The following is a 13,400-nucleotide window of genomic DNA, read 5'->3' on the forward strand; positions in this document are numbered from 1 at the left end:
ATAAGCAAAAAATAAAAATAAAAAACCAAAAACAAACAAACAAACAAAAGAAAACATAAGCATCCGCCTACCCACAGCAAACATAGCTTCCTTACCCTCACTGATTTCCTTTAGAACTAAACACAAATGGGACTTGAAGAAAGACATAGAGTATGGTTGATTTCTTTAATCACTACGGTGTTCCCATTAGGTCCCCCTCCAGGAATTCTTTTTTTTTTTAAGGGGGAGGGGCAATTGGGAATGATTTGCCCAAGGTCACACAACAAGTAAGTGTCTGAGGCTGGATCTGAACTCAGGTTCTTTTGATTTCAAGGCCAGTGCTCTGTCTGTTGTGCCATCTAGCTGCCTCCAGGAATTCTTTAAGGCTTGGGTCCTGTGGGCATCTGACTACTTTCATGACTGGTAAGGAATCCAAAGACGGCTCCGAGGAAATAAAAAGAGGCTGTGACTAGGTCTACTCATTTTAATAAAAAAATTCTCTGTAGTAATAGTGTGGGGTTGCAAATGCAAAGCCTAGTGCTTCCCCTCTCTAACTGTTCCCTTACAGCCGGGTCAAACTGTAGAGTTAACAATGTATTTATCCTTTTGACTCAACTCCCCAAATTTGTAAACTACCACTTAATGGTGAAAGTTTATAATTCTATTTGGATTTAGAACCTTCAGGAAGACAGCCCAGAGACTGACTCATAAGGGCCCGAGTCCTCTAATAGGTCCATAGCCATTCTGTTTGGTAGGCACGGGCTACTTGTCCTAAGATCCTACTTCTTCCAAAGATACGCTCTACAACAATGTCCTGGGACCACTCTCCCAGGGACAGGAAGGTAATGTTATTGGCAGATGTTGGGGGGGGGGCACATGGATTGCAGGCTAGATTTAGAATCAGGAAGACCTAAGTTCAAATCCTGCCTCAGACATTTATTAGCTGTATGACCATGGACAAGTCACTTAACTTTCTAACCTGTTGCCTTATCTACAAAATTGGTGTAATGATAGTACCTACCTCCTAAGATAATATATGTAACCTTAAAACGCTATATAAATGTGCTTTTATTCAGTAGACCATTCAGCTGTGGCGCACCGTCCTGAATGTTAATAAGCTGCTGGCAACAGGGCACCCCATTTTCAGGAATCTGGGGCTGCTGATGAGGTTGTCTCCTAAAGTTGGGTATCACTGTAATAAACCTCACTTCAAGCTACAACTATGAGTAATCACAGGCATAGTTACTTCTTGCACTTCTAGAATGAATATGAATCCTGACTCACCAGACCTGGAACTAAGAAAATTCAATATGTTTTTGCATCCTTTTGGTGCCTCATTTTACCTTATTTGTAAAATCTCAGCAAATTGTGAGTCATTATAGTTCTAAGAAAATGACAGTGAAACAGCTGGGCTGTAGTGAGTGGTAGGATATGGCCTGGCTCCCAGACGATCGGGCTGGTCATTTCAATTCTATTATCCAGCTCAGTGCCTTGCACATGGTGCATATTTAATAAAGTCTGTTGAACTGTAGAGAATGATTCAGGGAGAGAAATATGTTGGAATGACTAGCTGCCTCCACAGCTATAGAGACATCACTGGACTCATTTTTGCCGAAAATAGGAAAACAATCTTGTTTATTTAGTGTAAATGCGTACATTTTACATGTAAATCTGTAATGAAACCAGGACATAGCTGCCAAGAAATGCAAAGATGGGTGAAAAGTTGTCCTGGGCATAAAGTAAAGGATAAATGTGAGCAGCAGTAAAAGGGCTTGAACAAGTCAAGGCCCAAAATAGGAGTCCACAGCTTGCAAGCGGAGAGGCTGGAAACCTGAACAGATCAGCCTGAGGGAGCAGGGTCACATTGCTGTTCAGGGTGTTGGAGGTGCCTTAAAGTGTAGTTTGGCCTTGCAGAGTTAAGACTTGGAGAAACCAGCCAGAAAGGATATTGCTTCCTTCACAGTGTACAACTGCAGCACCAGCTTGGATTTGGGGTAGAAGTAGAAAGGAAATGGGAAGAAAATATCAGACAACGGGCCAGACAAGGAAAAAAACCTCAGCCACAAAGGGGCCTCCCCATCCAAGTGCACTGTATATTTATGATTTTCTTGCATGAAAAGCACTTGTAACCCTAGGATTCTTCCTTGCAACAAAATAGTTTTGCAAACTAGCATGTGTTGGGTTGCAGAGACAGTCCTAGTATAGGGCTACTAGCACTAGAGAGAAGTTCAAAGAATGAGGAAGGCCATTCTGTGAGGCCTAGGTAGTAACTAGGTTCAGTTGTTTGTTTATTTTTTCAGTTGTATCTGACTCTTCCTGACCCCGTTTGGGGTTTACTTGGCAAAGACACTGGAGTGATTTGCCTTTTCCTTCTCCAGCTCATTTTATAGATGAGGAAACTGAGACAAACACGGTTAAGTGACTTGTCCAGGGTTATGCAGCAAGGAAGAGTCTGAGGCCAGACTTGAATGTAGGAAGATGAGTCTTCCTGACTCCAAGCCCAGCACTCCATCCACTGTGCCAACTAGCTACCCTTCAGTAAGTAGATAAGTCTAACCAAACCCAGTGTCTTGTACATATCAGAAACAATGCTTCTGTACCAGACTTTGCAAGTGTGAAACACAAAAGCAGTGATTTTTGTTACTTGTTTTTAGTTAAAAGAGGAACCATACAGCGCTGAGGTCTCCATTATATTACGGAAAATAAGGATTAGTATCAGAAAACTGGTTTTGGTCTAGTGTCCTCTGTCTCTCTTGAAATGCTGATGGTTTTAGTATTTGGGAGTATTCTTAATCCTCTGAGAAGTCAGGACTTTTGAACAGCTCTTCCCAAGGATAGGTCAGTCTACCATCATGCCCTTTAGATTAAATATTAGAAACAAGAACAGAGCACTGGGCTTTGAATCAGGAAGATTCATCTTCATGAATTCAAATCTGGTCTCAAACACGTATTAGCTGTGTGATCTTGGGCAAGTCACTTCACCCTGTTTGCCTCAGTTCCTCATCTATAAAATGAGCTGGAAAAGGAAATGGCAAACCACTCCAGTATCTTTGCCAGGAAAACCCCAAATGGGGTCAGGAAGAGTTGGATATGACTAAAACAAGCACAACAAGAATGCTACATGCAGCCTATGGCACACTACCTAGGGGCTGCTATAACAAGGTCAAAATGTAACTGCGAAATATTTAACAAAATAAGTAAAAGTACAATGAAACATAGTATTACAGCTTAAAACTTGGTCAATACGTAGCCTGCAGGGATCCTTATGTACAGATTAGTGGTCCCCATTTCTATCTGAGTTTGAGACCACTGTAACAGAAGACCATAACTGAAAACTATTTCTGTCTTTTTTATTGCTGCAGAATTTATTCATCTTTTTTTTAAAAAATGAATTGAGTATTTCTTTAGGCAGTGTTCTATGAATAGAAGGGGAAATTGTTGGCCACAGACTCTCCATGAACAAAACTGCTTATTAAATAATAACTCAGTCTCTGACAGTCTTGAGCTAAACATGGAGTGTTGATTGTTTTCTTCCAGCTTACTTAGCTTATTCGACTCACAACTACTCAAATTTATCTTTTTGATTTCCTGTTGAAAATGAAAAAGGGATATAACCCAAATCTTGAGAGCCACTGAAAATTATGTTAACAGGTCAAAACATCTGTTCACAGGGCCATTAGAAATGCATTCTTCCACATATTTCAGTGCATAATTACTATTTACTGCTGTTGATACTAATAAAGAGTAAATGGGCATTTACTTGGTGTCCGTGGAGGCTGCCACATCAGCTTTCTGCTTGGCTCTCAGAAGCACATTTTTCATTTTCATTTCTGTCACAGAAGGGAGGAGGATTGGTACCACCACACAAAACAACGAAAGCTGCGGAGGCAGGAGTGTTCCTGATGGCGTCTTTTTCTTTTGTCCAAATAGAAACTTGAGCTTTCCTTGAAACTGCATTGTCTGTTATATGGGAAAGAAACAGAGAAACGGTCAGGCAGCATTCAATTTGGAGATCATTACAAGGCTGATGCGAAGAACTCAACTGTTTAATATGAAGTAGATGGTTAAATCTGTTGCTGTTCAGTCTTGTACAACTCTTTGTGTTGTAGCTGTGTCGCAGCTAATAAATGCTCCACTTAGCTCCCCTAAACAATTTTTTTTTGTTAAGTTTGTTGTTACCTTTAAACAGAGAATGGGAAGGAAGCTCATTGAATTAATTCTGCAGATACCTTTCCCTGACCCCAGATTCACAGGAAATGGTAGTGGCAGTATGTTCAACCTAGAAATAATCTTTATCCAAGTTTTACTAGGAACATGTAGTTTTTGTGATACATATTGGATGATTTCACAGACTTCTTTAAGGATGGCGTTAATGCTTTCGACTTACAAAGAGCTGTGTATCTGCATATCCCTGCTATTTAGGTTAATGATGTGATAAGGACTCTCCACCATTTACAAGATATAGATGTAGAACTGGATGGGACCATTAAATTCAACCCCCTCATTTTGCAGGTCAGGAACCCGAGGCAGAGAAGTTAACAAGCACTTTATTAAGTGCCAACTATGTGCTAGGCACTACATTAAGCACCAGAGGATGTAAAGAAAGGTAAAAGACAATCGCTGCTCTCAAGAAGTTCCTGGTCTAATGAAGGAGATAACACACAAACAACACACACATCTACACACAAGACATATGTATAAGTATGTCTGTATTCATACACATATGTATAATGCCCTCCCCCGCCAAAACACTCATCCAAACTAAATGAGTTGACTTTAGCTTGTGTTAGGGCTTGGACTGTGGGTGTCATTGAGTCACGGGGTTGAAAGAAGAGAAGCCAAGCCTGAGATTGCTAGGAACGAGTCAGCAAGTCAGGATAAGGAACTGGCTCAGAAACGAGCTGGACTTAGAAGCTCCAAATGGAGCCAAAGGCCCGAAACCAGGTGAGCAATCATCCAGGTATCAAAGGTAAGGGCCAGACCTTGGGCACAGTCAGAGTCAGGGCATATTGAAACACAGTCAGAGGAAGCAGCTGGTTCAGTCCCAGGTAGATGAGCAAGGAAGACAGAAAAACTGTATGGCAGAGCAAGGCAGGTGGTCAAGGTCCAAGTAATGAACAGGAGCCCGGATATGAGAAGTTGCCCAAGTGAGAGGGCAAAGGAAGCAGCACAACATAAGTCAGGTATCCAAAGCAAGAGAAGACAATGTAAACAATTATGTACAAACAACATGTATACATGATAAAGTGAGAGAATGAAGGCAGCTTCAAGTCCACAATGGTTCCTGCTGAGACAGGCATAACTGTGTGGAAAGCCTGGACCCTAAAGAGAGGAAGACAGATGCTGACATCTGGCATATGTGGCTGAGGGCAGGGTGTAGCAACATTTTTCTTAGGACCATTCACCCTAATTCTTGGTTTAAGCAGAAGTGTTGACCAAGCAAAAGGAAGCAGTTTCAGACCAAATTGGAAATTGTTGCCTTATCCGTAGCAAATATCTTTTTTTTTTTAATTTTTGATCAGCAGACATTTGAGAAATGTATTAGCTTAATGAACCTGGAATTCAAAAGCGTACAACTTTCTTAGCATTCAAGGTCTTCTACAACTTGGCTACTATCTACTTATCTAATTTTTCCATGCCATCCCTTCAGTTTGACAAACTAAGTGTATTCCTCATTTACCACAAGCTTTTTCTAAGTTCCCACCTCTGCCCTTTTATGCATGCCTGTGTCTGGACCTGTCGGGTAGGGGAATGTATAACTCTTAACCAGTTTCCATAATCCTGTTCAGAAGCTTTTCCTCTCCCCCCCTTTGATAGTTATACTTTGTTCTTCTGCAGTTTCACTTTATAACACATGCTTTATTCCCCCAGTTAGATCATAAACTTCTCAAGTACAATGAAAATTTCATTCATTTTTGTCTCCCCAATACATTGCACAGTGCCATCCACAGAAGGAACTTCAGCCAATGTTTGTGGAACTGACAGTTGATTAACTACTGGAGTCCAGTCAATTACAATTACAACCAATTAAAAAACAAAAAGATCCATCCACCCTTTATGTTGCTTTAGCTTTAACCAATTATGACACTATATCTATGCTTGGCATGTTACCAAGTCATTTATTCATAAGTATAAAACTTAGAAACCTAGACAGCTGGAGTTGAAAGGGACCTTAGAGATCATTTAGTCCTGGCTCCTTATTTTACAGATAAAGAAACTGAGGATAGGAAAGGTGAAGTGACTTGCCCAAGGTCATACAGCTAGATAAGTAGCAAACCCCAAATGAGAACTCAATCAAGTGTTGCTGGTTTTTTTCCTTAACACCATGATGTGTGCAACCAGATCTGGAGTGACTGACAGACCAATTGAAAAATCCTCAAACATTCCTAGCAGCTTGTAATTGGATAATAAATGCAGGGAAAGCACAGTGAGTCCGGACCTTCAGCAAAGAGAGGATCCTTGGTAATGCCGAATGATAAAGGAAAAGCAGATATTTCTTACTAGATTGTACTGTAACATTTTGTTGTCAAATGCTATCACAAATGACACTTCCTTGCATTCATTATACCTTTTTGGTGGGGGAGGAGGAAAAGCCAATTAGAAGGCTACTGCAGTAGCCTAGGTATGAGGTGATGAGGGCCTGTACTAGGGTAATAATTATGAGTAAAGATGTTGTGAAGGCAGAAACAAAGATGGAAGATTTGGCAACATGTGGGCCGTGCTGGGTGAGAACAAGTGAGTAGCTGAGGATGATACTGAGGGTTGCGAGTCTGAGTGACTAAGAGGATGGGGTGCCCTCAACAGTAATATGGAAGACTGGAAGGCTTGGGAGAGAAGGCAATGAGTTCCGTTTTAGACAATACAGGACATCTGCTTTAAGATGTCCAGTAGGGAGTTGGTGATGTGAGACTAGAGATCAGGATTTACAGCAGTAATCCCTCTGTAATTATAGACTTGGAGAGGTGTCTGGGGTGAGGTTAAGTTCAAAGGGTCATAGGATCATGACTTGCCCCATGGTCACAGAGTCAGTCAGTGTATGTTAGGTAGGACTTTGAGGTCTTCTTTACTTCAAGGCTAGCCCTTTACACCTGGCTGCATCTCCACAGCTAAATTAATCTTTCTAAATCCCTAGTTTCATCATGATGAAATGATGAAAGCTACCAGGGTTTCCTATTTTCTATTTTCCAGCTGAAGTCCAAACTCTATTTGAGTGTTAAAGGCTTTCTATAATAGGTTCCCATCTTCTTTATCCAACCTTACTTCCTACTACTCTCCAAAATGGAGGGCCCTAGACCTTTTCGGTCTCCCACACATGCCACACTGGTTGCTACCACTGCTTATGTTGTAGCACCCACCTGGAAAGACCTCCTCTCTTCCCCTCCTCCTCTACAGCCTACTTCAGGGTTCAGCTAAGTTCTCACCTTCTCTATGCAAATGTACTCTTTGACCACCCCAGCCTGGGTTGATAACCTCTTTCTCAGTACTCAGAATCATAGATTTAAAGCCTGAAGGGTCCCCACAGGTCATCTAGTCCAACCCCCTCGCTTTATAGTGAGGCCCAGAGAATTGAAGAGCTTTCTCCAAGGTCACAGAGGTGCTAACTTGGGTCTTCAGAATTTGAACCTGGTGTTCTTTTCCCTGAAATCATAGTGGTAATCAGAGCTACACCGTGTAGGGCTTCATGGTGCTCTAATTGTTTCCTGTGGGCCAAGTTTGTTCTACCCAGCTACACTGTAAATTCCTTGAGGCTAGGAACCATATCTTATATTTCTTATGTATCCCTCCAGGGCCTCTAGTACAGAAAGGAATTCAATCAACAATTAGTGGATTGCTCCAACATGAAAGCCTTGTTCCAGGCGAACTAGTTATTTTCAAAAGGGAACTTGCCTTGCTTTAAATATATTATGTACTTCTCTGCTTCCATACTTTACTTGAATTTGTTTTTCTTCCTAACTGGATTACTTTTTCTCCAGCTCCTCCATGAACTTATCTTCTATCGCCCTGATCTCTCCCTCCTCTGGACTGATATAGCACAGACTATTGACGTTATTCATTTGTTATGTAATTAGCAAACCAAGGCAGCATCTAGTCTTTTCTTATGTATTGGTCTCATCATCACAATTATGGCCTAAACCAGATTTGGCCCATGCAGAGAATAGATGCCCACTGCCTGTATTTGTACAGTCCCAGAACTGTAAAATAAAATTTCATTATATTTAAATGTGTAAAAACCATTCTTAGCCTGAAGGCTATATAAAAGCAGGCAACAGGCCAGATTTGGCCCTCAGGCCAAATCCAATCCAGAGAATGGATGCCCACTGCCTATATTTGCACAGCCCCAGAATTGTTAAATAACAGTTTATTATATTTAAAAGTGTAACAACTATTCTTAGCCTGAAGGCCATATAAAAACAGGCAGTTAGCAAGCCATCTTTGGCCCTCAGGTCACAATTTGCTGACTCTTAAAAACTACCTGAAGGAAGAAACTGTATTTTAGGCTTTTCTGGATTCCCCATGATACCATAAAATTAGTAAATGCTCTGTAAATGTCTGTAGACTGGGAAGTACCAGGATTTATCTGATTTTGATTTCCAAATGATGTGATTTTTCAGGATAACACTGTTAACTAAAGAGTTTTTAAAAATAATTTTAAAAGTGTTTATACTATGGTAATTAAGAAGGTCCTACAGATGAAATTTTATGAGACAGGCTTAAATAGTAAAATAACCTGCAACCTGTATGCTGTGAAGGTGCTAAAATCATTCCTATTCCAGGAATCCTCCCCTCCTCCGTGTCGCAGAGCACTAATGCAAAGAATGTACTGTCCCTTTATTTCTTTTTCTCTTTCTGTCTCCCCTGCACTACAAAAAGGAAAAACAACTTACCAAGAATTGGATGCATTGTCATCCTCTTCCCTCTGACCAATAGTGTTATGTTTCCACCTACCAGGAAGCATGAAGGCAAAAAAGACTGTCAATCACCTGCTGGTATGAGGAGCTCAACCTCTTTCCACCTTGGTTTAGAAGTCTGACCTGTTTCCATTCTAGTGCTGGGGCTCAAACTGAAAGCAGGGAGAGGAGGACTGGATGCAGAATGGGTGTTTGAACAAAGAGAACCATAACACACTTTATTACTAATTTCAGTCATTCTAATTTGTCTTTTTAGTCCTCTCTGCCCCCCATCTTGCAAAGGAAAACATTCTGACCAATAGTGGGATAGTCATTGGTAAGAGGAATGGGGATATGTTAAATAATCAATATCTTTAGTGTGCGTCACAATGACATTTTATATATTGGCTCATGCTAGATCCATATGATAGAGAGAAGATATTGCCTCTGTTCTATAATGAATAAAATCTAAAAAGATGCACTACTTAAAAATAAAGTACTCTATGCAGAACCAACCTAGCCCCATTTTTTTTTGTTTTCAAAATAGCAGATTCACTTTTCCCTGTACTGAAAATAATGGAGCTTTTCTATTAAACATCCCCGAAGAAATAAGCAAAAAAAGCCTGCATAGGCATACTTCAAGAAATGGAAGAGCTACATGATTGCCTTAGTCAGAGAGCAAACATTAGTGGGAAGGCAAGAATTGTCAAACCCTCTGAATCACTAGTGTATTATGTTGCATTATGAGTCATGATTACAGTAGACTGCAACTTTAAGGACTTTATTTTTAAGCCAACTCTGAGTGAGGTAAAGCAAGAAAGCTCAGTTTGAGTGGATAATAATGGAATGTGGTCCTGATCAAAGGGATGCCCTCCAGATACTGGTGACTGTTTCATTCCTTTCTACCAAGAAAGTGTAGACTAGGAGTACAGATAAAAGTCCAAGCTCTTCTCCAGCCACTGTTATCCTTTAGTGACTAGACCCTAAAGGCCACAGAAGACTGGAGATGCTAAGCTGGCAAAATGAAAAGTATGATGGATTTGGAATTGGAGGACTTGGGTTCCAAAACTGACTGCTGCTACTTATTGTATGACCTTGAGGAAGTCACTTCAAATCTCTGGGCTTCAGTTCCAATCATTTGTCAAATGAGAGAGTAAGACCAGATGACTTCTAAGGTTCCTTCTATCTCTAAATCTATGATCCTCTCATCAGAGTTTCCACGCTAATGCAGGGAAACTATCTTAGCAAAGGCATCATGATCACAGACAGATCTCATTTTGTAAAGAGTCCCAAGTTAACAGATCCCATCACACCCCTTCTGCCAACAGCAACCAAAAAGAAGTCTGAAAAAGTGAGATATATTTTTTCAGATGAAAAATCTTCTTCAAAAGACATGAGAGATCATACTCTCTCAGAATTCTAAGCTTCATCTTCTCACTAGGTTCTCATTCTGCCTCTTTCTCATTTCCCTTCTCTTCCTAGAGATGATTTTAGTCTTCTAGACTACCTGACAATTGAAAACAAAATCTTTTTGAAATTAAGGCAAAAAGGTGATTCTTGACAGGCTCTGTACTAACTCAAATCCCCACACCCACCTTCTTGTTTAATGATTTGTTTTAGACAAGCCCCACATCCACAAGCATCTGTAAACATCATTGGTACATCTCAGCTTCACTCTTACTACAGTATCTGGGAATCTTAGACATTTTATGGGGTTAGGTTTTTTGGCTACCAAGTTTATTTTTAAGCCATTCTCCCTACATCCTGGTAATCTCCATGTAATTTGCCTACTTTTTCAGGTACTTCTCATTCACATGTGAAGAATTTGCTTCTTCCTTTCTTTCCATTTAAAAACTGACATGAATTAAATATTACTCCATGTCTTTTCATAGTCCCTTTCTTTTTTTGGCTACTCTAACTTTTACAATCTCAATTCTCTAAAGTCATGATTGAATTCAGGTCTCAAAGCGTACATAGAATAGGGAGAAAAAGTATTAACTTAATTCTCCATAAATGTAGTCATGAGACATAGGATACTTCTCAGAAAAGGAAGCAGTCCTACAATATAATGCCATGCACTGGCTCAATCTAATCTTGGCTATTAAACAAAATAAAACAAAACTTGCCATATTATTCATCCCCCTTTGAGAGTCTTATGTCTCTGGCCCTCATATGAACTATGAAAGTATTATCCTATACCACTGGGTTTGTCAGAGTCCATTATGATTTTCTAGCATGCATACCACACCCTGTTAAAATTTTGATCATGCTTTCTATGTATACAAGGATGTTCACTGAAGTATCTCAGAGTCTCTTAGCCTCTTACATCACCTAAAGCTTTGGTGCTTTACCGTTGGTAGTGGAGTTAAGTACAGAAATTCCAGGTGCCTGGTTTCTAGAGGCCAGGGACTTTTCTTCTGGGAGCCAAGAGCAGGTGCTGAGGCAGAAGGGAAAGGGAGCAGCTCTTGGAGTCTGGGGAGCTGGATGGAAATTCTGGCTCTGACCCTGACCAGCTGAATGAACTTGGGCAATTAAGTCACTTAGCTCCTCAGAACAGCAATTTCACTTGTAAAATGGAGGCACTCTGTGCCATACATAAGGCCGACTCTGCCTTATGCACCTTATGTTGTTGTAAGGAAAGTGCCCTGGAAACCTTTCTTTATTATGTAAATATGAACTAACGTAATTTGAGCAAAATATTAACAAACACACTTCCAAATGGTCATGGAACAAACTTGAGAGAAATGAAAAGTCTGAGAAACACATTGGTGGTTTTGACTATTTATACCAGCAGTAACTGACAGATTTTTCTTCTTCCTTGTTTCCTGGCAGGTAGAGACATGGAGCTATTGGTCAGGATGCTTTCCTCTGTAGGATGGGGGAAGTATAGTTAAAAAAAAAAGCACACATACTATATTTTAAATAGAAACACAATTAAACCTGAAGATGCATTATAAGCAATCTATGGAAGGATTTCCCAGCATTTTCCAGAAGTTTTACCACTGTGTGCCATAGCTGAAAGACAGCTCACCTCAAAGCCAGGAAGATCTGTTCCCACGTCTGACCCATACTAGCTGTGTGACCCAGGACAAGTCAAGGGCTCTAGGCAGTTTTCTAGGACTATCCACCAAAGAGAAGGTATCAGTCTGTGTTGACAGATTTTCCCCAACTGGGAGTTCCTCATACCACTGAAATCACAGAGCCAGTACCTATTCCTATTCTTTACCACCATATAATCAAGGCTATCTTGTTCAGTGGTGATATCTGATGAACTGTCACTTTATAAATGAAACCCATTTTTTTTTCATTCATTCATTCATTCATTATTTACTGATTGGCTGTTATGAATAAAGAATTGTACTATTCATATTCATTACATGTGCTACTGAAGATGGTCAGATTATAGGGATGAAGATTAAGGATCTATGTGATGATATTGACAAATAGGGAATAGGATGATGCCCATTTGAATTAAATGCTTTTTGGACAGTGTAAAAACAACGTGGCTAGCAGCTCTGTAGCGGTGTAAAACCCAACAAGACCAGCAACAAGAGCTGCCAGCACAGGTTCTTTGATCTGCTTTTCTAAGGAAAGCAACTTTAAGAGGTTAACAATCTCACTTTAATCCAACACACATTACATAAACAGAGCCAATAACATAATTCGATCTATCCATAGCAATACATGGTTATCAGTAGAGAAGCATCAACATCTGGGTTTTTACAAAGCCAAGGCGGGGGGGGGGGGGGGGGGCAGTTCTTAACAACAGCTTGCCCAGAGTCTTGATACTCCTTCCAGGAGTGAGCCCCAAAGACAAAACTCCAACCTCTGAGTTTATATACCCCATTCAGGGTCAAAGGGTGTCACAACATGCGACTCAAACCCACAAGACCTAAAAGCTTCTGGCATCACAAACATACAACTCAAACCCCTGTAAACTAGGCTTTCCCTTGAGGTAAGGAGGTCATCAAAGACTCCTGATTTAATCAAAGAAACAAAGGCCGGACTCATCAAGGGCACTTGATTAAATAAGTGCTCCAAAAGAGAAAACAGTAAAAAAGTCCCACCTTAATTATTGATACAGACAGGAAGCATTTAAAGGACCCTGAAGGAGAAAAGGGTACTTTTAATACAAATCTATATAACTACAAAAGCCTATAATTAAGTACAATTTAGGATCACAGACTAATAAGCATTATTTAAAGTAAAAAAAGATGAAATACAATGGAAAGAGTGCTGTGCTTGGTATTAGGAAAGCCTGGGTTCAGATCCAGCCTTGGATAGATTCTAGATGTCTGACCAGGGGCAAATCACTTAAATTTTATATGCCTTGGGTACCAACTTAGGGTTTATCTACTATGTCATAGATAGATTGAAATTTGCATATTTGAAGTTGTTCATGGCTAATGCCTTATATAAACCAAATTACAGATTCCCTTTTTTGAATGTCAAAAAGGTCACATAACCCACTTCCTTTTCTATTCCTATTCTTTTCTTCCCCCTTCCAAAGAAGTTATGCCTTTATGTCATTCC

General features: G+C 40.2%; 1 protein-coding gene across 1 annotated transcript in view; it reads right to left on the reverse strand.

Annotated features, from left to right (window-relative positions):
• AHRR (aryl-hydrocarbon receptor repressor) overlaps positions 1-13,400 on the reverse strand; it is a 249,273-nt gene that overhangs the window by 21,552 nt on the left and 214,321 nt on the right. Inside the window, exon 7 of the mRNA XM_036742143.1 lies at positions 3,740-3,939. Within this exon, the coding sequence (XP_036598038.1) occupies positions 3,740-3,939 (200 nt within the window). The remainder of the gene's footprint in view (positions 1-3,739; positions 3,940-13,400) is intronic.

Source organism: Trichosurus vulpecula, chromosome 1 (genome assembly GCF_011100635.1).
Source record: "Trichosurus vulpecula isolate mTriVul1 chromosome 1, mTriVul1.pri, whole genome shotgun sequence".
Classification (NCBI taxonomy): domain Eukaryota; kingdom Metazoa; phylum Chordata; class Mammalia; order Diprotodontia; family Phalangeridae; genus Trichosurus; species Trichosurus vulpecula.